This window comes from Jaculus jaculus, chromosome 1 (genome assembly GCF_020740685.1).
Source record: "Jaculus jaculus isolate mJacJac1 chromosome 1, mJacJac1.mat.Y.cur, whole genome shotgun sequence".
NCBI classification, from domain to species: Eukaryota; Metazoa; Chordata; class Mammalia; order Rodentia; family Dipodidae; genus Jaculus; species Jaculus jaculus.
Genome location: NC_059102.1, coordinates 50525629 through 50549675, shown reverse-complemented (window position 1 = coordinate 50549675; position 24047 = coordinate 50525629). Strand labels below are relative to the sequence as shown.

Below are 24047 nucleotides of genomic sequence, written 5' to 3'. Positions count from 1 at the left end.
ATTCTTGACAATGAATTATTGAATTAGTTTTATACAATTTCATGGAAGTTGCTTGGATTATGGGCATCTTTCTCATTCTTATAATGACTACATGACATTTCAATAGTAGTGTGCTAGTATACTAATTCTATTATTTAAATCACCTGGAATTAAATACAACTAAGTTCAAAAGTAATTATTTTTTATTTCAACTCTATAAAGTATACAACAGGCACTCTGCAAGTACAGCTGCAGGAAAAATACAGAGCAAATCAAAGCAGATTAAATTTATGAAAAAGTTTTTAATCTACATCAAAAGAGTGCAGGTGGTCAATGACCATTTGATGACAGTTTGTTGCATTCTAACAAAGGACTTTTTCATGTAGAACAAATTGTAAGAGGACAATCAAATAACCATAGCTATAAGAATACAAAAGAACTGACCAGTTGTAAAAACATCATACATTGAAATAAACTTGCTAGATGATGCTTAAAGAGATATCCCTTTACTCAGAAAGCCCAAACCTCTGAGTCATGGTCAAAGTCCCAGAGCTCTGTCTGTTGATGCAGGGGCAGAAATAGAGAGGAGCTAACAACATACTTTCAACGTTTTGCTTTCAAGGTCTGCTGAAAACTTGCCTCATAAATGACTTGCATATACAAAAACTCAGAGAAAGCATCCTGTTTTGTTGAGTGGTGCACCAAAGTACATTTCCACCACTGATTTCATAACGAGGTGCAGTTAGCAGTCATTTTCAATTTTTCTTTTGTGTTGAACCATTGTTAATGGGGTCTATACAATGAGATATGTTAACACTTGACTGCACTAGTTTTTATTTACTGAATCTGCACAGCTTAGCAAAACAGGAATGCCTGTGGACAGACTGATAGTATGTCATATATTAATTTGACCTGCACATACATTTATACATTTCACAGAAATGACGCTGTATCTCATTAACAGACACACAGCTCTGGTACATTTAACAGAAATAAGATAACAACTTCATCATTTCTGTAATTCATCAATATTATATAATAAAAGCTTATAAATTGTTAGCAGAAAGAACTGTAAAACGCAGCAAGCTAAGAAAGGACAACATTTTGAGGTGTGTTTGTCTTTGTCATGCAGCATAACACCAAATTTGTTGTTTAATAAGATGCCATGAATTTAAGGCACTTGCAACAATGCCAGATAGCCAGGTCATGTTCTAAACTATGGGACAGATGAATAACAGTACTGTTGACATAATTTTCAATAATACTGACAATTATGACATTAATTCAAGTCTACCTGGACCTAAAACATTATTTAATACAAATAAAATGAAATAATAATGCTGTGAAACACTAAAAAAGTTATATGTACCACAAAATATCACACAAAAATATCTATTTACATAAATATTTGTTGTGGTCCTATTGTGAAAGAAACATTGTTATGGATAATGCACATATCACCTCTATTATATGAAATCTGTTCTAATGCTCTGTGTTCAATATGGTAGCTGACTTCTTTAAATTAAATTCATCATAAGTTCTGTCATCAGAAATGAAACAAAAATTCAATAGTTATTATTCTACATGTGTAGTTCACATGTATATGCCATGATTTTAAGAGAAAAATAATGACTTGTGGAGACTAATCAAAATTAATTTGTTTTAAATGCTATATGGATCTGATTTTGTATCTTAATAACAAAGAAGTAAAAATGTAAAAATTAATTATAACATTTTTCTAGAAATCATTTTCTTTAATGCATTCAATCTACCTAAAATATGATGTTCTTTCCTCGGCAGTTTTCTGTTTTCCTGTGAGTCAGAACGCACAGAAAGACCTATTACCCACTCAATGTATGAACGAGAAAGTCAGTTAGCAAATCAAACAAGTTGGCACTATTCTAATTTACCCAGATGGTGCAAGAACAAAGAGAGGGTGAGGAGAGTTTAGAAGTGTAGATGCACTTCATGAGCTGACCATGAATTATAGCCCTAGTGTTTTATTAAGACAAGATTTAATCCCATGAAACTAAGTACTAAAAGTCAGATGAAGGTGTTCTGTTAGCAACTCTTATAAGATATAGTTTACCTTTATTTTTTGGTGATTGCTTTAGACATTCCAATGTGATGCTGTGGGTGAAATGAACACAGATGCGGTACATATGGAAAAGCAACCTGCACATACATTGTGCTGAATGCTACTTCTTCCTTCTCCATAGAACACGCATGCACTGGGTTGTCTTAGACATGAACCATCCATCCAAAATACACTGTCAGTGCTAATTTCTACAGATCTGGGGATATTTAAAAGTCTTAGAGGAAGACTCACTTCACAATGACAGGGAAATTTTTATATTCTAGCAAGCCGTTAGAATGCCTAAACCATACTGGCTTTCAACAAAAGTTACCAAGCACTGATGATAATATGGAAATTATATATTTTAAATACAAATTAATAAGTAAACCAGATTCATTTTAGTTTTATGCATTTATTTTTGTATTCAATTATCTATTAAAAAATCAAGAGACATCTTGGGGGAGTAGAATAATCTTGAGAAATTGCTTGTGAAAAAGGGAAGACTCCAATAATATAATAACAACAAGAATATCAGGATCCAAATTTCACTTGAACTTCATTCTAATTACATATACTATATTTTAGTAGTTTTACTCCAAATTGTTTTTATATTATTATATTTTGAGAAGATAGTATGCTCTAAAGTAGTTTTGAGTATGAAAACTCAAACAAAAATTTTAACATATGATTTCTTTGCTAGACCCTAATGATCTAATGCATATGTTTTTATAGAATTTTTATATTAGATGAAAAGAAACTTACAGAAAAACAAAAGGCAATCCTGAATTTACCGTACCAAATTCATATAAAGTTCCAAATCAGGATGGCATCCTGAAATGTATGCTTGTCTGGGTAGGTATAATGCCACCTGTCCAGGAATAGCTTCCAGAAGGTTCTGCTGCTTATGACAGCTAATAATGGTTAACTGGCCTGCAACAATATGCTCAGCTTAATTCAGTGATTGTCTTTCTTATGTGACAAACAAAACCAGTTTGATATTTTTAAATCTAATCTTTCCTAGTTAATGCAAAATCTCAGAATTATAATACCCCTGCTGAATTTTAGCTAAAACTTATTCATAAGAAATCAGTTTCCTGTTTTCCTCTTTAACACTCTACAACTTTGACAAGTATCAGCTTATTCAAGAAACAGTAATCAACACCAGGCCAGGGTCTTAACTTGCTTCTTGGCTTCAAGTAAGTAAGGTTCCTGGTTTAGTCAACTTTAATACCTTGAATTTGTGCTTTCATACTATTTATCTTTTGTTTTGGTTCAGGCCTAAGACAAGAAACTAGTTCAATTACATTTTAAATTACCTTTCTCTATCAAACCTGGACTATATTATAAAAATGATATGTAATAGAAGTTTGGTTTAATAAATTTAGTGAAAATGCTTGAATCTCTGGCTAGACATGTAATGATTAGAATTGAGTTGTCTGGTCAGACACTGACATTACAGATGAAAGATATACATAGCACCTATAGAGTTTTTCATTTTTATTTTTTTGGATGGGTCTTCATTCCTCCCCACCCTAACCCACCCCTACCCCAAGGGTTTATTTTTATAAAAGAGAATATTTTTAAGCCTCAGTTTGAGGGTATGTTAGGTAACAAATAAAACCAATCGGCTGCTAGTCATTTCCAGGACCATCATTATGCACAAACATTTTTTTAAAAATATGAAATGGTTTTGTGAATTCTGTTTCCCACTCTGTCATGCCAATTTCTCAAAAAGAAACAAACAGTTGTCATGCACTTTTCTCAATCCTCTGAAAATGCATATGTACCTGCTATGGAAGGTTTCAGCAAAAATCATAGCAGTTGTGCTTTGATCATAGCAATTTTCAAAATCTGTCAGAAAGAAAAGGTAACATTCAGTCTTGTCATCAGCACTGCCAGGAAATAAAATCATGAAACTTCTAGCACTGGGTTGAAATGGACTCTGTGACCCACACATGTGGGGTCCTCAGTATGTGTGATATATACACCAGCCTTCAGTAATAGATTCCACAACCTTCCCCTGAAGAAAGGGAAGATCCTAGGTTCTGTACCATGGTCATCTATCGTACCAAATATATTATTCTTTCCTCTGCTTGGTAAGACTAGCAAGATACAGAATCTTCTACTGGGTTGAAGTGTTGCCTACAATCTTTCAAAATATAATCAGAGCAAAGCAGGATCATTAAAACAATAGAAAACATTTTACTGGTGAAAGGCTTTGCTTCAGGACTACCATGTCAACTGCTATTTTAGGTTTGAACAGAAAACATGTAAAGAGCACTATCGCCATCCAAGCAATGAGTCCTAATGCCACTGTAGTCTGGAGCAGCATCGATCAAAGGCATCATGGTGACCCCGAGCACTAATCTTCTCTCTTCCCTCAAGTTTGCTGGCAGCTGTGTCTCAGAAAGAAGTTGTCTTCAGCAAGGCAGAAGCAGGTAAGAGAAGTACGTTAGAAGTCTATGTCCCAGCCCGAGTTGTCATCAGGTGGTGGCTCGTCACTGTCCTCAGGGAAGCTGTCAAAATTGCTTGTGTCTGTGGGGGATGCCACCTGCAACATGACAGAATGAATTGCAAAAAGCTTTTGATCACTTCAGTAGAATTCTGAACTAGATTTTTATTTTCTGTCATTAAAAAGAATAATTCCAAGCCAGGTGTGGTAGCACACACTTTTAATCCCAGAACTCAGGAGGCAGAGGTAGGAGGATTGCCGTGAGCTCAAGGCTATCCTGAGACTATACAGTGAATTCCACTTTAGCCTGGACTAGAGAGAGACCCTACCTCGAAAATAAAAGAGAGAAAGAAAAAGAATAATTCCAAGTGGAAGCACAAAACATATACACACACACACACACACACACACACACACACACACACACACACACATATCGTGAGACATGGAAATGGAACTTTTTATGAATTAAAAAAATCAGCACAGAAATAAATCTCAGGAGAAGGGAAAATGTTTCCATGTAAAGGCCCATCTTGAGTTACTCCTAGATGCATGCAAACAGAACTCAAAGGACCATAAAGCAGTTCTCTCTTCTTCAATAAAACCTTATTAAATAGGGAAAATATGCTGAAAATAATCTACTTCAGGTTAATGCAGTTCACTTAATGAACTGGCTATCTACCTATTAAACACATAAATACACAGACACACACATAAAACTCCTGACATGTAAAGAAAAGAGAACCCTTTTCCTTTAGATTCTGGTAGAATGAATGGACACATAGTCTCAAAATCATGTTGGAGTAGGGCAGCAGGGATTTTGCGTGGGGCATAAATGAAGCAATGCTGGCTCAGAAGTGTTATCTGCTGAAGCATGCGGCTGCAAATTCTCCATGCTTTCCCACCTGCACTACATAGATTTAACAGTTATAATAGCAAAGGTAACTTTTATTCATCAATCAAACAAATTTGAACTCAAATGAATAGTGTTAAAAAATGAAGGTAAAATGTCTATATAGTAACCATCTCCAAATTTATTGGTTTTCAAATTTGTCATTTAAATATGATGACTTGGAGTTTACATAAACTTATAGGATAAAACCCACAAAAATAGCACGTCTTTGCTGACTGATAAACACCACCAAATGCAACTGTTATAAGCTGGAAAGTCCACTTACACTTGGTATTATGGGAGGTGTCAAGGTGCCTTTTCTTAAGCCTTCCCAGTTAAAGCCCTCAAACCATCTAGGAAGCAAAAACAAAGGCAATTAATGCATTGTACCTCTGTGAATCCTTCTTACTACAACATATTTAATCTACATGGTGGATAGAAAGCAGCTAGGAAAACATTTTCATATGACAAAATATTTTCTGTTTAGTTTCAGGGATGAAGGGATTTTTTTTTTTTTTTTTTTTTTTGAGGCAGCATTTCATGTAGTCTAGACTGGTTGGCTTTGAACTCACTATGTAGTTGATGGTGACCTTGAGCTCTTAATCCTCCTGCTTCTGCTTTCCAGGTGCTGGGATTATAGGTATGTGCCACCACATCTGGCTCAGATTTTTTCCTAATTATCTTACCTTATAAAATACATAAAATTACTTTAAAATATTTTAAGGGCTTGAGAGATGGCCTAGCAGTTAAGGCACTTGCTGAAAAAGCCAAGGGACCTAGGTTTAATTCCCCAGAACTCATGTAAAGCAAGGTGATGCATGCGTCTGGTTTGCTTGTAGTGGCTAGAGGCCCTGAGGTGCCTACACTCTTTATATATCTGCCTTTTTCTATCTCTAGCAAATAAACAAATATAATATTAAAATATTTTTTAAATATTTCAAGTGTAATTGTCACATATTTAAACCAACAACCACCTGCCCTTTTATCTTAAAACATCAATTATGTATGAATTCCCTTGTTCTTGCATTATCATTATAATTTAATAAATGTCACAATAATCTTGACCCTATGCTTTACAATGTACTTTATTTTAAGAGTAGAAACTTAATTTTCCCTCTGCCACTGGGCCAGTGTGTAATTGGCAATGGGTTGGTGGGAGTCAGAGAGAGCTCTACACTGCCATTTATAGCAGCCAGAGTTCTCATTCAGGTGAAAATGGAATTTTTGACTTTGCCACAAAAGAATCTTGGGACCAGCCAAAATGAAATGATGATGGAGTTTATTAGGACCAGATTTTAACATGGATTAAAGCATAGGGATTATTAGAAAGAGAGGCTCTCAATGCAAGAATAAGGAGGACCCAAGCATGGGCATGAGCTTCTCATGAGAGCCCTGCTTAAGTTCAGCAGTGGCCATATAAGCAGTTTTGGTGGCTTTCAAGTTATATTTCAGAAAGTAGCCAAGAATATTATATAACCTGATATGGTAGCAAAATACATGTTTTCCTTTCTTCTGTGAGTGACTCTGTGTTTATTCTGCTTCTCAGGAACAGAAATTCAAAATTATAAACACACATCTTCTCTTTGTGCCAGGGGGGACAAAAGACATACTGGATCATGTGTCAGGAGATACTGAATAAGTGAATTTATTGTTTGGAAAGATATAAGGTCATCAGATACTGCTAAATAAAGTTCCAGAAACATGTTTACAAAGGCCTTTTAAAAACCTTTTTTTAATGTTCTAAGAGGACATTTGTTCACGAATATTGAGTTATTCACAAATAACTTGAAAACATCACCCTTGGTGAAATTTTTGTCAGGTTGCCTGAATTCTGACACCTAACATTGTAAGGAATAAATACTTACTTGTGTTTTTGAATGTCTTTCACTCCATTTTTTAAATTTCCTAATCTTTCTGATGGATTGTCCCTAAAAAATAAAATAATTATTTCATAAAACATCTAATATTTTCACATTATGGTATTTTAAGAAATGGTATGGTTGAAGCACTTACCTGCATAGTTTTTTAATTAAATTAGCAGCATTTTTGGCAATCTTCTTTGGAAACTCTATCATGTCAATCCCCCTCAGGATGATGTTGTAGGTTTTCATAGGGTCTGGGCCTGAGAAAGGTGGGCTGCAAGAATCAAAGAGATAATGGGAGATACTGCTTTTCTTTTCTAATAAGAATATGTTACAAACCCCACACACAGCAACAATTCTTACATTGTAACCTAAATTAGTTATGGAAATGGAGTGACACTTAAATACTAGCAAACTACCATGGAAGCCTTGCCATGAAAAATCAGGCACAGGTGAAGTATGTCTACTGTTTCCCTTCATTCTTTGGGGTACAGGTGCTGGACCTTGTATGCTGTCTGTGCTTAGTCACTAACCAACTTCTCAGTGATACTGGGTACAAAGTCTGCAATCACTAAGAAGCAGGATATGACCACACCGCATATACTGCCACCCTTACCCTCTGGGCTCCATGCACTGGGGCCTTTTCCTTTCTCTAAAATATCAAGCGCTTTCCCACCTGTTTTGCTGAGTTCTTTCCAAGTTTATCTGGCTAAGGTCTTGCTTAATCAATTCTTATTTTAAATTGATGCTCCCACAAAAAAGGCCTACGCGGATTAATCAACTATAGTTGATAAACTTTATCAACTAAAATTATTTAATATGCTGTTGCTTACTTTTTATTTTTGCGATACTTCAAATTGGATGTGGGACCTTGTACATGCTACTTAAGTGCTTTACCATGGAGAGTGATGGACAGTGAGCTAGATCCTTATTTTATTTATTTATTTTTATAACTCCCCCTTTTGTAAATAATATTGAGACTGAGTCTCACTGAGTGGCCTAGGCTGGTCTTGAATTTACTCTGTAGTGTAGGCAGACTTGTGGTCCTCCTGCCTCAAATTCTGGGGGAGTTGGACAATAGGCCTGTGCTACCAGGTAAGGGTTAAATTTGAAGTATGAATTGGAGCCCCGTGTCATATTTTCTTATAGCACCATTGATATCAATTATTGCACCTTAATATTAGTTCTTCATTATTTGTTTTCTGTTGTCTTTCCTTCCAAACTAAGCTTTATTCTGCGCTAGAAATCTCATGGTTGAGTAGTGTGCCTGGCCTTAGTGAAGGATGAATCAGTAAATATTTGTTGGTCTGAGGAGATTGCTCATCAGTTAAAGACACTTGCTTGTGAAGCCTACTGGCCTGGGTTAGATTCCCTAGTCCCCATGTGAAACCAGCCGCACAAAGTTGTGCATGTGTGTGGAGCTCACTTGTAGCAATAAGAAGATCTGGCTTGTCCACACTCTTAAAAAATATTAAAAAGTTATGAAAACTATTTGCTAAACTCCAATTGCCCTTTCTATTCTTCATTCCCTGTGATAGTTTGTCAACTACCTAGAATAATCTGTTAGGAATTATCTAGATTAGGTTAGTTATGGACACCTCTGTAAGGGATAGTCTTGATTAGGTTAATTCCAGTGGGAAGACCCATTTTAACTGTGGGTAGCACCATTCCATGGGCTGGACTCCTGGACTATAAAAAAGGAGAGAGCTGGCTCACTGAGTACCACTCTTCTCTGCTTCCTCACTGTGGGCTGAATGTGACCGACGGTATCAAGGTCCTGATGCCATGCCCTCCCCTCCATGGGGGGTTCTAACCTCCAACTGTAAGCTTAAAGGGATTTTTGTCAGGTATTTTGTCCCAACAATGAGAAGGTAACTGATCCATTCCCCATTCCTCCACCTTCTGTAAATGACCTACACAAAGCATCCTGTTTGGCAGCCTTTCTGAGCAGTCTCTGAGTAGCGTTGCAGTGTGGCTATGATCCAGGCACTAGGAGCACATAGTTCTTGTGCAAAGATTATGAAACCTCCAGAAGTTATTCTCTAAATACAGGGCATATGTCCCTTTGGTGAATAAATCTTATGAAGCATTTTATTTTAGCCTTTAAGTATTCATTATCACTATTTAAATTTTCCCCTTATGTTGAGCAAGCTTAGAGAGTAGCACATTTGCCTCTGCTGAGGGCTATGATATTATCTGTCATGATTATTTTGTGACATACAACTTCCTTTAATACATCTTAGCTAGTAATTGTACACTGAGTTTAATCAGCATTAAAATATATTCTATCTAATCTCTTAAAAATTAAAATTTCTGCCGGGCATGGTGGTGCACGCCTTTAATCCCAGTGCTCGTTGGGAGGCAGAGGAAGGAGAATCGCTGTGAGTTTGAGGCCACCCTGAGAATTCAGAGTGAATTCCAGGCCAGCCTAGACTAGAAAAAAAAAATTCAAATTTCTTGCCAGGTCTGGTGGCACATGTCTTTAATCTTTGCACTCGGAGGCAGAGGTAGGAGAATGAAGATCACTGTGAATCCTAGGTCAGTGTGTGATAGAGTGAAACCCTAACTCAAAAAACCAAAAAAAAATTTCAATTGTCTTATCATGTGATGATTGAATAGTGTCTCTATTCTATCAAGTTAACTTGCTTGTTTTGTTCTTCAGCTTAAAAAATTAAAACCTAAATCTTAGGATGTTTGGTTATTAATTTAGTGTTTTCTCATTCATGATTCTACTTTGTTTTAGACAACTAAAAATTACTGGAAATGTCTTTTGTGGATTTATAAAGTGCTATGTATTTAATCTAAGATATTCATATAATATATGAAATAAAATTACTTAGAAGAAAATAAAATTATACAATGCCCCAAAATATTAATAATAATCAACATTTGAAGGATATAATCTCATTTAATGATTTTTATACATGGAAACATACAGAATTATATTAAATATGCTCTTAAAAATACAATATGTATTCAATTTGATATTGCTCTAAGTAAGCAGAATAATTTTGAAAGAAATGTTAAAGTTTGAATATGTGGTTTTCAATAGTAATGTCAATTCCTAAAATATTTTTTTAAAATAAAGAAAACATATTTAAACTTTGAATCTTATATTAAAATGCCTTATTTGTCAAAAATAATGAGAAAAAAGTATAACTACAGTTATTTCAAACTTTTGATTTCACAATTAGTAAAAATCATAATATTTACACTCTCTTCAGTAATGCAAACTTAAATTATTCAGTCGAGGATTTAATCAGTTAAATTAAAGACTTACCCTTAATACATTTCTCAGTTTATCTGTTCCTAATTACTTTGTTTATGCTAATCTTTTTGTTGACTTGGTCATTTGTTGATTTTGTGAGAAAGGCTTGGCACACACACTCTATATGCCATGTTTGTATTTTAAGAATAACATCTCAGTATAAATTACTGGGTTATTTTTTCTTCTTGAAACCTACATATCTCTTGACATACCATCTTTTAGCATTAAGGAATGTTGTATAGAAGGTTGAGACTCACTCGACCAATAGTATTCCTAATAGCTAATGCATACATTACATGTCCTGTGACTCTGACGTCTGTATGATTATCCTTTAGCACTGAACTTGGAAAATTATACATAGATAAATTCTGATGTCACTATTCTGAATATTCTACCATGCTCATTATAATAAAAAGGATCCACTGAGTCAAGTTATAAATTTTTGATTATATAATTAATTATATTTTTCCATGCCATTAGTGATGTTCTATTTTACTCATGAAGAAAATTTATATCTGTATTTATTTTCTTAGCCTTCTATAGTCTTTATTTTTGATGTGCTGGTGTATATACATACATGTGTTCATGTATGTAAGTTCTGGGCTTATGTGAAAGACTGCCTCAGTAAATAAAGAGGAATGTAACTGGGCAAGACATCAGAAGTCATCAACCTCCGTCTCTATCTTCCAAGGGCTGATTACAAGTGGGTTGCCAAGCTACCTACCTTTTAGGTGGCTGCTGGCAATCTAAACTTCTGTCCTCGCATTTTTGTGGCAAGCACCTTATATTACTATGCCACCTCCTCAGCACCAAGATCAACATTTTTGGTTCTACTTATAAGTATGTTCATGTGGTACTTGTCTTTGTGTGCCTGGCTTGTCTGACTTAATGTTGTCATTTACAGCTGACTAGTTTTAGTCATCATCTGATGGACAGTTAGGTTTTAATTTCTTAGCTATTAATAATGTTGAGAAGAATGTAAGCCTTCAGATGTCTTTGCAATACTGAGACTTGTAGATCATTATTCTAATTCTATTTTTTACATTTTGTTTTTGAGGCAGGGTCTTGCTGTAGCCTAGCATGATCTGGAATTCACGTGTGGCCTCAAGTTTACAGTGATCCTCCTACCTCTATCTCCCGAGTGCTGGGATTAAAGGCGTGCACCACCACACCTGGATTTTCTTTCAACATTTTTTGAGGCAGGGCCTCACTCTAGCCCAGGCTGACATGGAACTCACTCTGTAGCACAGGGTGGCTTCGAGCTCATGGTGATCTTCCTACCTCAGCCTCCAGAGTTCTAGGATTAAAAGTGTACACCACCACATCTGGCTCTGTAATTTTTAAATTTTGAAGAAAGCCAAAAACGTGTGCTTGACATGTCTTTCCTTTTCTCTCCACTTCTAAACTATTCTTCTTGTAAGGCCAGCTGCAGTCTTTGATTTAGAAGCCTCTAATATCAACTATGCCTTCTTCTGAACTCTGTAGGTCATAATTACTTGATGTCTTTTGCACTTGTAATTTTGTGCGTTTATTTTTCTTCTAGTATTCTTCCTTGAGGAGCTTGTGTCATGTCCTGTGCTATCTCTAGTGCTGTTTTAGCTGTTGTTAATGATTATTCACAAAGGTAACCAAAGCACTCACATTTCCTATAGATAAACTATAGACATTTCCTATAGACAAACTACTAACAGGTCCATTTGCTTCTATGGACTTTTGTTTTTATACAGCTATCATGTCCCTTACTTCATTGTTAGTTAAATGACAAGGTTTAAAAATGTCAAATATATATTTTTTTAAAATTTTTTTTTAATTTTTTATTTATTTATTTGAGAGCAACAGACACAGAGAGAAAGACAGATAGAGGGAGAGAGAGAGAATGGGCGCACCAGGGCCTCCAGCCTCTGCAAACGAACTCCAGACGTGTGCGCCCCCTTGTGCATCTGGCTAATGTGGGACCTGGGGAACCGAGCCTCGAACCGGGGTCCTTAGGCTTCACAGGCAAGCGCTTAACTGCTAAGCCATCTCTCCAGCCCAAAAATGTCAAATATATTGGATACGCCTATGGTCCTATAATTGCATACAAAATCAAAATGCATAAAAAGATAGTAATTTATGAGATTAAAGCTAGAACTGAGTTGGAGGCCCTCATCTGCCCTATTTTACACCTCAGTTTATGAATTTGTGATTATTTGCCTAAGTCATTGAAGAACAGTACCCAGACATAGTGACATGTAATTTGAGGTAGTCAAATAAGTGACAAAGGCAGGAGTGTGTGGCTGTCTTGTGGTCTGTTTTTATAAGTGGCTCCCTATAAATGTCCATACCTGCCAGTCAGAAGTTCATACATTAGAATTCCTAGTGACCAGTAGTCAGCTGAAATGTCGTGGCCTTTGTTCAGGATGATCTCTGGAGCTACATACTCTGGAGTCCCACAGAAAGTCCATGTTTTTTTTCCAAATCCTATTTTCTTTGCAAAGCCAAAATCAACCTAATGAAGAGAGAAAAACAAGATTCTTCAGTTATGTATGATTAAGTTATCAAGTACTTTGCTGACTTATGCTAATGATAAAATAAAAAAAATAGAAGCAGATACAAGTATATTACAGTCCTTGTTTTCTACAAGGAATCATACATTGTAAACACAGTCACTCTGATAAGAATTTACTTTCAGTATGAAAAGTTAGAACCTGAGAATACAATTCAAGTCACTGAAAAGAAAATCCTCTTTTTAGCAATACTTTTCATTTTCCTTATTTTCATACCAATAGTAGTTTTGGCATAAAGAAAGAATTTCTCCTTTACTGAAGGTGTAGAAATTCAGGTGGATCTACTTAACATCTGCCCAGAATATTTGTGCCTTCTTTTGGGCTTCTTGACATTGCTAGTCCATCAAGTATTAATTATATAAGAACTTAGTTTAGTTTTGAAGGAGGTAAATAGCCCAATTATGAAGGCAACCATTCTGCTCTAAGTAAACATGAGCAGATAAAATAAAAATGTCTTCTTTCTTGGAACTTTTTGCTTGTGGGTTTTATCTTGGAACTTTTTGAAAGAGAATCTATAGATACAGAACACCTGTTTGTTTGGTTTGGATAAAAAAAATTCCTTGTCATTGGTGTGATTTTTCTAAAACCCATTGTTAAATAAACATTATCAAAATTTAAAAATATAATCATGTAAAAGTTGTACATACTTTAAATAAAAATCTTTCCTATATAGTAACTCTTTAGAACTTCTGATGAATTATAAATATTATTATTAACACAGCCAAGATATTACCTTGAAATCAATTTTCCCATAAGCATTATTCTTAAATATAAAATATCAAAATGTCCAGTTTTCTACAGTATTACTATCTATTACATTTGGGTGATAAGAACACTGGATAAAATATAAAGTAACTTTTTAACTCTCTCTTAGGTCTATGAACACATGTCAACAAGAGTGTTTGCTAACATTCATTAGGGAAGCATGATTTATGAGGATATTATGAATTCAGATCCTACCAGTTTAATTTCTCTTAACATAATCTGAAATAAAATTTAGTTGAAAACTATAATGCTGAAACTTTCTTTTAAGCAAAATTATAACAAAAATAGAATACAGATTTTAATGCAGCTTCATAATCATGTACTTCAAAACTATAGGAAAGAACCATGTGTGAAACACACTGACCAGTTTGGCATAACCTCGATGATCTAGGATGAGATTTTCTGGCTTGAGGTCCCTGTAAATTATTCCTTTGGAATGCAGATAGGCAAAAGCCTCTACCACACATGCCGTGTAAAATCTGGTTGTAGAATCTTCAAACGAACCTCTGAAATATGAAAAATGGAATGAAAAGTGTTTGAGAAATTAATTTCTTTAGTAAGATTGGTTTGGAAACCAATATCTAACTGGCTTACTGACTGGCATATTTTTCAAAGAATCTGAGGATCAAGTTAAGGAATGTTCTGCCCTCATGAGTGGGCTAGTTAAATCTAACTTCCTGCAAGCGCTCAGAAGAACTAAAAAAAAACTCTCATAATGCTGTCTTCCTATAAATAGCTCACTGTCATCTAAAAGGGCAGAGTTATAAAAGAGTGGAGAGAAGGCGTTCTATTCTACATGTCTACCAAGAGTCTGCTTTCAAAGAGGGAGTCTATTTCAACTCATTAATTGACAATAAAGATTTAACCCAAGACCATACAAATGCTAGGCAAGTGCTCTACCACTTAGCTACATCTCCATCCCAAATAAGAGTTTATGCTAAAAGGGGAGATTATTTACATTAAATAATAATCATGTATATATGTGCAGCTAACATACAGCTTAAAATATATGATTTATTCACGTTATTGTTAGAAAACTTGTTTTGGATCTTTCTGAATAAGGGAGATATGTTTCCTGTGGATGCACGAAAAAAGAAACTAATGCTTTCTGTCCTCTTCCTTTCTTCTTTTCTTTTTTCCTTCATTTCTTCCCTTCTCTTTCTTATTTCATGCCTTCATCCCTCATTCCATCCTTCTCTCCTTCCCTCCATCCCTTACATTTTTTTGCCTTTTTACTTTCTCTTTTCCTTCCTCCATCCTCTTTCTCTCTCTCTCTTTCTTTAACAGGGTCTGATGAAGCCCAGGCTACCCTTGAACTCATTTCTCCATTTCTTCCCTTCTTCTCTTCCTTATTTCCTTCTTTCCTACATCCCTTCTTCCCTCAATCCTTTCCTCTGTATCTCTTTTTGTCTTTTTTCCTCTTGTGTTTCCTTCCTTCCTTCCTCCCTCCCTCCCTTCCTTCCTTTCTTCCCTCCTCTCTCTACCCCTCCCTCCCTTTCTCTTTCTTTGACAGGGTCTCATGAGGTCCAGGATAGCCTTGAACTCACTATGTAGACAGGAATGACTCTGAGCTTCCATTCTCCTTCCTCCACCTGGATAATTCTGGGATGAAAAGTGTACATCAAGCCAGGTGTGGTGGTGTATGCCTTTAATCTCAGCACTTAGAATACATATGTAGGAGAACTGCCATGAGTTTGAGGCCATCCTGAGATGCATTCTAGGTTCACCTGGGCTAGAGTGAAACCCTACCTCAAAACAAACAAACAAACAAAAAAAGTGTATCATAGGACTCAGCTTTTAGTACAGATATTTAAGTCCTCTGTGGAGTGCTCCTTTCCTGAAGGTACTGCAATACAAGGCCCCAATATGTGGAGAGGAGGGAACACACTCTCATTCTGTCTTATTGCTCTAAACATCCCACTTAACATATTATCATTGTATAGAGAACATATCGGATATTAAACTGAAGAATAGATAAGCTATAGAAGTCTGAGAAGTTCTGGTCTTCAGTCTTTTATAGCTCTCACCTTTTTAAAAGATTTTCCTGATTCTAAGCTATTTTGGAATTTATAGGGTTCTAGAATGTTAACTTATAATTATTTCAAAAAATCTATACTTAATATTTCCTATATATAAAGATATTTGCAACTGCGTTTAACAGTGTAAGGAACAGTTCATCTTAAACCTTGTCAAATAAATGCAATATATGCACACAGACCATTTATCAGCAACACACTGCTTTTTCACTAAAAATCTGAATTAAATAACTCTGAATTAAACATTTTGAAATCAGCCCTAAGTCCAGCAATAGAGTGACTCAAAGTGAAAAATTACTATTAGAATTGGTAATGGCAGTGCAAATTTGATCTAAAACAGAAGTGAAAGCTTATTTTATGAGCATTTTAGAGAGCTGCTTAACAAAATTAATCATTTGCTCTATGTAGCTTTTTGAAATAATAAATTGTGCTTGACACCCACATTGTTTCAAGTAAAACAAGTGCAAGGTAAGTGTGTACACCTTCTTTGGGACTGGGTGGTTGTTTAGGTAAATGTCATTAGATGACAAACCAGTAGAATTAGAGTATTATATTTATTGATGAACTCTACATAAAACTTAATCACAATGTCTAATCAACTTGTCAAAACTGAATCCTGAGATATTAGACTAATATAATATCTAATTATATGTATAATTATATATATATATATATACATATTCTATAAGACTATATAATAAAGAGATAAGGAATTATGGGCTAGAAGCAAGAAGAGCATGATAAACAACAAGCACATAAATCTGGAGTGGCTGCAATCAGTGTTGGCTTATGGCCAATGTAATACTGTGGAGGTGGAGCTATGAGGAAGACTGTCTGATTTCTCTTTAAATATTTTCATCTGCAGCCATCTACTGGGTCATCAAAAATGAAATAATTTAATATTGTCCATAACAGAGCAAAGATTTAGAGGCTAGACATTCAAATTACTTGTTATGATTATTAATCTATCCACAAAGACATATGGTCAGAAACTGAGGAGTGTGAGACTTGAAAATTACAGTTTATGATCAATTTTTATGTTTCTCAGCAGAAAAAAATTATCATATGCATAAAAATATAATAATTTATATAATCCATTACATAATATTAGAATACACATTTATATACATGTATGCATACTAATGTGCTTTATCTTACTCTACTTGGTAATGAAAATAGTGATGTATGCTTATTACATTTCCCAATTACATCTTTATAAAAAGTTTCAGGGTTGCCAATTATTTAGGTGCCAGAAAGGGAGAGCAAATAATATATAATTTGTACCAACCTATCCCAAATAATGAAAAAATAACCTTGGGGGAGATTAAAAAGTCAAAAACCAGAACATAAATCAATATAGCTGCTAGAGAATAAGCCCGGAAAATGTTTGGCACAACTGGAACTCCAGAGTTCTAACTCAGGCCTAAATATTTAAAAAAAGATTTAATTGTCCTCAAATTCTGCCTATATATGGTATTATCATTTTTTTGAGGCAAGCTGAATAGACTGGCTTTTTTGTGAGAAAAAGTAAGAGAGAAAAAGAGAAAGAATTGGCATACCAGGACCTCTAGCCACTGCAATTGAACACCAGACATGTGTGCTACCTCGTGCACATGTGTGAGCTTGTACATGGTTCACCTTGTGCATCTGGCTTACATGGGATCTGTGGAGTTGAACAAGGGTCCTTAGGCTTCATAGTCAAGCACCTTAACTGCTAAGGCATCTCTCTAGCCCAAGTCTCATTTTTTAAAAATACTTTATTTATTTATTGGCGAGATAGAGAAAGACAGACAGACAGACAGAATGAATAGGTATGCCAGGGCCTCTAGCCACTGCAAACAAACTTCCAGATATTTGCACCACCTTCTGCATTTGGCTTATGTGGATACTAGGGAATGGAATCTGGGTCTTCAGGTTTTGCAGGCAAGCATCTTAACCACTGAGTCATTTTACCAGTCTTTAAGTCTCATTTGACAACAAATCAAAACCTGTTTTGTGTTCTTTTCTATAATGATGAAAAGAGATGGAGAAGCTGAACATGGTTTCGTCAGTCAACAGGGAGAGAAGGAGGATGTGTGAATTGTTCTGAAACCTGTGCTGAGTCTGTGGTGCTCTTAGTCAAGATAAGGCTGCACAGGCCTGTTTTGCCACCAACTCATGCACATTTCTGGTTTGCCTTCAGGACAGCTTCTCCTTTACCACTGTTTCTTTGGAAACAAAGAAAAGAATGAGTAAAATAAACTTATGTAGAATAAATTTAATAATTTTACATGTGTATATAAATTAAAGAAAGTTGGTAAGGGAAATGAATCCAATATAGTTTTATGTAGAATAGCGCAATTGTTTTTCGTCTACAGCTTCAATATTTCTGAAACTTAAGGGAACATCAAGCTTCTTCAGGCAGTGTTATGTGTTCTCAGGGTACAAAGCAACTGTGTCCTCAAAACTCAGGGATGAGACAGAGAAGGAAAAAGGAAGGGCCAAAACACAGCCCATTGAGTCAGAGAGATGAGCCTGCACTCTTATTTTCCAGCTGTCCACTCCTCCCAAGGGAAGCTGCTTCTTCAGCAACCCTTTGTTATCCTAATGAGGCAAAGTGTGTCTCCTTGGAAGCCTTGGTTGGTGCATATGACCACACAGCATATAAAATCAAGTTATGGGAGAGAAAATGTGAAATAATATTTATTTGCAAAAGTAACTTAAAAATTGATACTCATGCACATTTGATGCTTGAATGAGTACATGACAGGTAAAGTTTTATCACTGATACTATATCATTGCTGTTATTGTTCTAGTTAAGGAAAGTAAGAATTTTGCAATTCTATGGGAGCCCAGTAGGTCCTTTCTGTGTAGTTTATTATTGCTTTCTTGTTTAGTTCTCCCTGTGAACCTCCTATTCTATTAACAAAGATGACAAGCCTTTTCAAGTAATTAGCAAATTAAAATGCTAGATCAAAAACAATACACTGGCCAGGTATGGTGGCACATGCCTTTTATCCCAGCTCTTGGGAGGCAAAAGTAGGAGGATCACTATAAGTTTGAAGCCAGCCTGGCACTACAGAGAGAGTTCCAAGACAGTCTGAGCTAGAGTGAGACCTCACTTTAAACTTCTTCACCCCGAAATACAGTAGAAACACATTAAGAGTGTTACATATTAATTCAGAAATCAAGATATTGACTTAGCATACCAGTTTTGAAGTTCTGAGGAGTGGGATCTTATCTATTCTATTTATCAGTGTCCTGGTCTCTATCACAATGTCTTACATTGTATTTGTACTCAGTTATCAACCAACTACGATTTATAAATATAATATGAAATAATAGCTTAGAACAAATAATAACCTGTCCCCCAATGTCAACATGATGTAGTTTCTTTTTTCTTTTTCTATAATTTAGGTCATGAAGTGACACACTAGTGTAACAAAACAGTGTGGTAACAATCTTCCACTAGAGATATAGAAACAAGACATGGAAGAAGACATGGAAGGGCATCTTGTACAAACAAAGGCAGTAAATGAACATACCCCATTAGAGATAAGAATTTGAGCTGTTTATGAAGAGCTACTTGTTCTATTGTGGACAATCATTTTCAGATAGTTACTTCTTAGTAACAAATGTTAAAAAATGGCATGTTTCTTTGGAACATCAGAGCTATCTGCAATAAAAGTTCAGAAAACAACAAAAACAACAACAACAACAATGGAGACTCTGAAGGCAGAACTGGAACAAATAAGAAAAAAAAAATGTTTCAAAAGTACAGGGACAACTGACATACAACTATAATCCTAGCACTGAGGAGGCAAGAGGAATGTAAGTTCAAGGCCAGCCTGAGCTATAGGGATATCCTGATGCAAAAAGCTAAGAGTTGGAGATATAGCCCAGTGGTGCAATAAGTATATAGCTCCAGGTTATATCCTCATGCTGCAAAAAATATAACATTTAAATTATTAATATACCATTTACAGGAAATCATCAAAAATATTTGTAGGAAAATAAAGTTGTAGTCTAAAATAAAACAAAAGTATAATCATTTCATGTGGGCAGTAATCTTTAGATATATTTATAGGATACATTTTATAAAAATTATTTATTTTTAATTTATTTGCAAGCATAGAAAGAGAGTGAAAGAGATAAGAAAGACAGAGTCTCTAGTCTCTGCAAATTAACTCCAGATGCATGCACCACTTTGTGCATCTGCCCTTATGTGGATACTGGGAATTTGAACCTAGATCATTAGACTTTTGCAAGCAAGCATCTTAACTGATGAGCCATCTCTCCAGTCCCATAGCACAGATTTTTAAAAGATGGTTATTTATGTAAGTCGGAGATGAAAAATTAACACACAAAAACTTTTCATTATTAAGAGATAGGCACTAGGTATACAAATTTTGCTTCCCCTGGAAGGGCAGATAAGTAAACATGGATCAGATTGTTTACACAAAATATTATAATTAAATGGATTATTTTTTTCACTAAAATCAGCAGCAAACTAAAATTTAGGTTTAAAAACTTGTGTTCATTTTGTAAATGAAGAACAATAAGAAATAGAGAATAGGTTACTTTGGAGCAATCTACTCCAAAGACTATCTGAAAATGGAGTGGTAAAGTTAAATTAAATTAATCTAGACTGTCATTATCAAGTATCTGTAATTCTCTTTGACCTAAAGTATTATAGTAAATTCCACATGTAGGGTAGGCTAATTCTGACACTCATATTGAACTAAGGACTATGGATTATATACACATTTCTAGTTTCTATTTTTACAGTGGCCTAAGCCTATATTATTCCAGGTGAGTTTTACATGTATTATAGTACATTATATATTCATGGTTGGTTGTACCTCCTATTTACTTTGCATTTTGAAATATCAGCAGATATAAAATCCAATTATAATTTTTATACTTAAAATAATAGACTCTTCCTGTAGACCATTATGGACCACTCTGTTTTCATGAAAAAAATGGTAGAAATGAATTAAATTAAATCTCATACCTATCCCTGAGAATGGTCCAGAGCTCTCCACCTAGGCAAGCTTCCATCAACATATACAAATATTTGCTGTCTTTAAATGTTCTGTATAGCCTGTGAATGATAAACAAGAAACAAAAAGGATAAACATCTCTTAAAGGAATAGTGTTTTTTTCAAATTTATTTATTTGATAGAGAAAGAGGCAGATAGAGCTGGGTGAGAGGAGAGAGAGAGAATTGGTTTGCCAGGGTCTTCAGCCACTGTAAATGAACTCCATACACATATGTCACCTTGTGCATCTGGCTTACATGGGTCCTGGAGAATTAAACCTGGGTCTTTAGGCTTTGCAGGCAACTGCCTTAACTGCTAAGCCATGTCCCCAGCCCATTCTTGTCTTTTAAGATCATGTAGATTTAAGCTTAAAGGAAACATGTTTTTAATTGACACGTAATTATTATACACATTTGTGGGGTATAATATGTTGCATAAATATGTATAATCATATAGTAATCAAGCCAGGATATTGAGCATGTCCATTAATGCTGACATTTATGGTGCAACATTACAGTGATTTGGAGAAAAAAGGTTCTGGTGTTCCATTGTATAGTTAACAATATTCTATTGAATATTTCAAAGTAGATTAAAGAGAGCTTTGCTGTGCTCAAAATTTACATATTGGGCCAGAGAGATGGCTTAGTGGTTAAAGCACTTGCTTGCAAAGTCAAGGGACCTAGGTTCAATTCCTCAGGACCCACATAAACCAGATACACAAAGTGGCACATGCATTTGGAGTTCATTTCCAGCCGCTGGAGGCCCTGGTGTGCCCATTCTCTCCCTCCCCCTCTCTCTCTGCCTCGTTTATCTCTCAAATACATAAATAAAAATATCACAAGAATGAAGGGGACCAATATCTACAAGGAGTTCACGGCCCTTGAAGGAAACTTATAAGTAGTATGGGGCTTGGTGTCCTTCTAGAAATGGATTAATCCAAATGGTCCAAGGATGGACTTGAGCAAGATTTAGTGTTCATGAGAACAAGTCTGTGAAAATATAAGTGGGTTATATTTTACAAATCAAGACTGAGCATTTTACATGCTAGTCACTTATCTTCATGTTATATTTTATTTTCTGCAAGTGAAACTTCCAAATTGACCATAAATCTCTCCTATATAAATATAAAATATAAAACTCACTATTTTTCTCTTTTTACTCAAAAATCCTGAGGGGCAGGATCAGCTTCTACTTCATTTAAGAATAACAGAAAATTTAAATAGTTTAACGAGTTTGGCTTTTGATATATATTTTTTTGTTCTGGTAAGCTCTGGAGGCCTATGTAGAAGTTTATGGTGACAGGAAGAAAAGCAAGTTAGAAATTGCGATCCCCTTTGGGAAAATCACACCCGTTTCAAAGAAGCTGAGTCTCTTTAAAAAATAAGGATGAGGGCTGGAGCGATGGCTTAGCGTTTAAGTGCTTGCCTGTGAAGCCTAAGAGCCCCAGTCCGAGGTTCGATTCCCCAGGACCCACATTAGCCAGATGCACAAGGGGGAACATGCGTCTGGCGTTCGTTTGCAGTGGCTGGAAGCCCTGGCGTGCCCATTCTCTGTCTCTTTTATTTTCCCTTTCTCTCTGCCACTCTCAAATAAATAAATAAAAATGAATAAAAATATTTTAAAAATAAGGATGAAGGCAAAAGTTTCTCTGTTAAAAACCCAAAGCATTTTCTTTTTTTTTAAATTGTTATTAGCATTTTCCATGATTATAAAAAAAATCCCGTGTTAATTCCCTCCCTCCCCCCCATACTTTCTCCTTTGAAATTCCATTCTCCATCATATTACCTCCCCATAACAATCATTGTACTTACATATATACAATATCAACCTATTAAGTACCCTCCTCCCTTCCTTTCTCTTCCCTTTATGTCTCCTTTTCAACTTACTGGCCTCTGCTACTAAGTATTTTCATTCTCACGCATAAGCCCAGTCATCTGTAGCTAGGATCCACATCCAAAGCATTTTCTCCAGTTTCATTGTTCAAATAAAAGGCATTAAAGGTGGGCACAGGGGGCAGAGGGGTTGTGGTTGGTCTTGCCACTTGGCTGGCACGTCTGTTCCTAGCAGAGCCCCTCACCTTACGATGAAGTCGGAATGAGCACCCTGCATGATCTGCTTCTCTGAGCGGATGTGCTCCTGCTGTCTGGTATCCACAATGTGGCGTTTCTTGAGAATCTTCATTGCAAAGGTTTTGGATTCTTCACTTTTCAACTGGACCTTAAAGACAGGTGGAGATGACAAATGAACAAGAGCCTATAGATTTTATACAACCGACTGCATCACTGTGCTGCAATTAACAGGTACGCAGAGCTCCTAAATGACCCCAGTCCACCACTCCAATGGCACACTGCAGATCCACACTCATGCTGCTGAGTTTACAACCGATGATGGCCATCGCTGCTGTCATTCTGCTTGATTAGTAAATGTCAACTAGCTTCACTGCAAGTTAGTTTGTCCCACACGCATTAGAAGACAAAACATACCTGATTCCCATTGCACGCTTTTATTTTATTTATAATAATTGTGTGAAGTATGTTGCCTACTTTTTCTCTGCCAATCAAAACTGTAAAAACCAAATCTAATTTCCTCTTCCACTTTACTTCAAGTGCTGGTGGCAAAGTAGATGGTCTGGGCCTTGCTCGTCCTCGCACTCTTAAGCCCACACAGATTTCTAGACTGATTAAGTTCCACGTCTGGCCCTTGTCTCTATGGAGAGTGTAGATGCATGTGGTGTACTGTTATTTCTTATTCATTTTTATTTTTATAATTGTCTAATGTGTATATGTGCATATGTCTAATATGTTTCATGTGCACACTGGTGCATGCATGGGCGTGTGTTCACGGGTGTGTGCAGGCATGTGGAGGGCAGAGGACAACCTCTGCTGTTGTTCTTCTCAGTGGCCTGGAACCTGCCAGTTCAGCTACACTAGCTGGCCAGTGACACCTAAGCATCTGCCTGCTTATCTTCTGTAATTATCAATCTTTCTCCTACTTCCAGTTTAAAAATGAAAATGGTATATACAACAAAATTGTTCCTTTTTTCCGAAATATTTTTTAAAAATGGCATGATGGCATTAATGTCCTTTGAGCTTTACTTGTATCCGTTGGAGAGATCTGTAATGGGCCTGCCTCTGTTACAGCCCGCATGG

General features: G+C 35.7%; 1 protein-coding gene across 2 annotated transcripts in view; it reads right to left on the bottom strand.

Annotated features, from left to right (window-relative positions):
• Window positions 1–261: 261 nt before the first annotated feature.
• Prkg1 (protein kinase cGMP-dependent 1) overlaps window positions 262–24047 on the bottom strand; it is a 1244729-nt gene continuing 1220943 nt past the window's right edge. For both annotated transcript variants that reach the window (XM_004653190.2, XM_004653189.2), the window contains exons 11-18: window positions 22976–23115; window positions 20871–20960; window positions 14206–14347; window positions 12855–13018; window positions 7414–7536; window positions 7266–7328; window positions 5687–5753; window positions 262–4607 (exon numbers count right to left, since the gene is read on the bottom strand). In XM_004653190.2, coding sequence (XP_004653247.1) covers window positions 4509–4607; window positions 5687–5753; window positions 7266–7328; window positions 7414–7536; window positions 12855–13018; window positions 14206–14347; window positions 20871–20960; window positions 22976–23115 — 888 coding nt within the window. In that variant the 3' untranslated portion in view covers window positions 262–4508. The remainder of the gene's footprint in view (window positions 4608–5686; window positions 5754–7265; window positions 7329–7413; window positions 7537–12854; window positions 13019–14205; window positions 14348–20870; window positions 20961–22975; window positions 23116–24047) is intronic.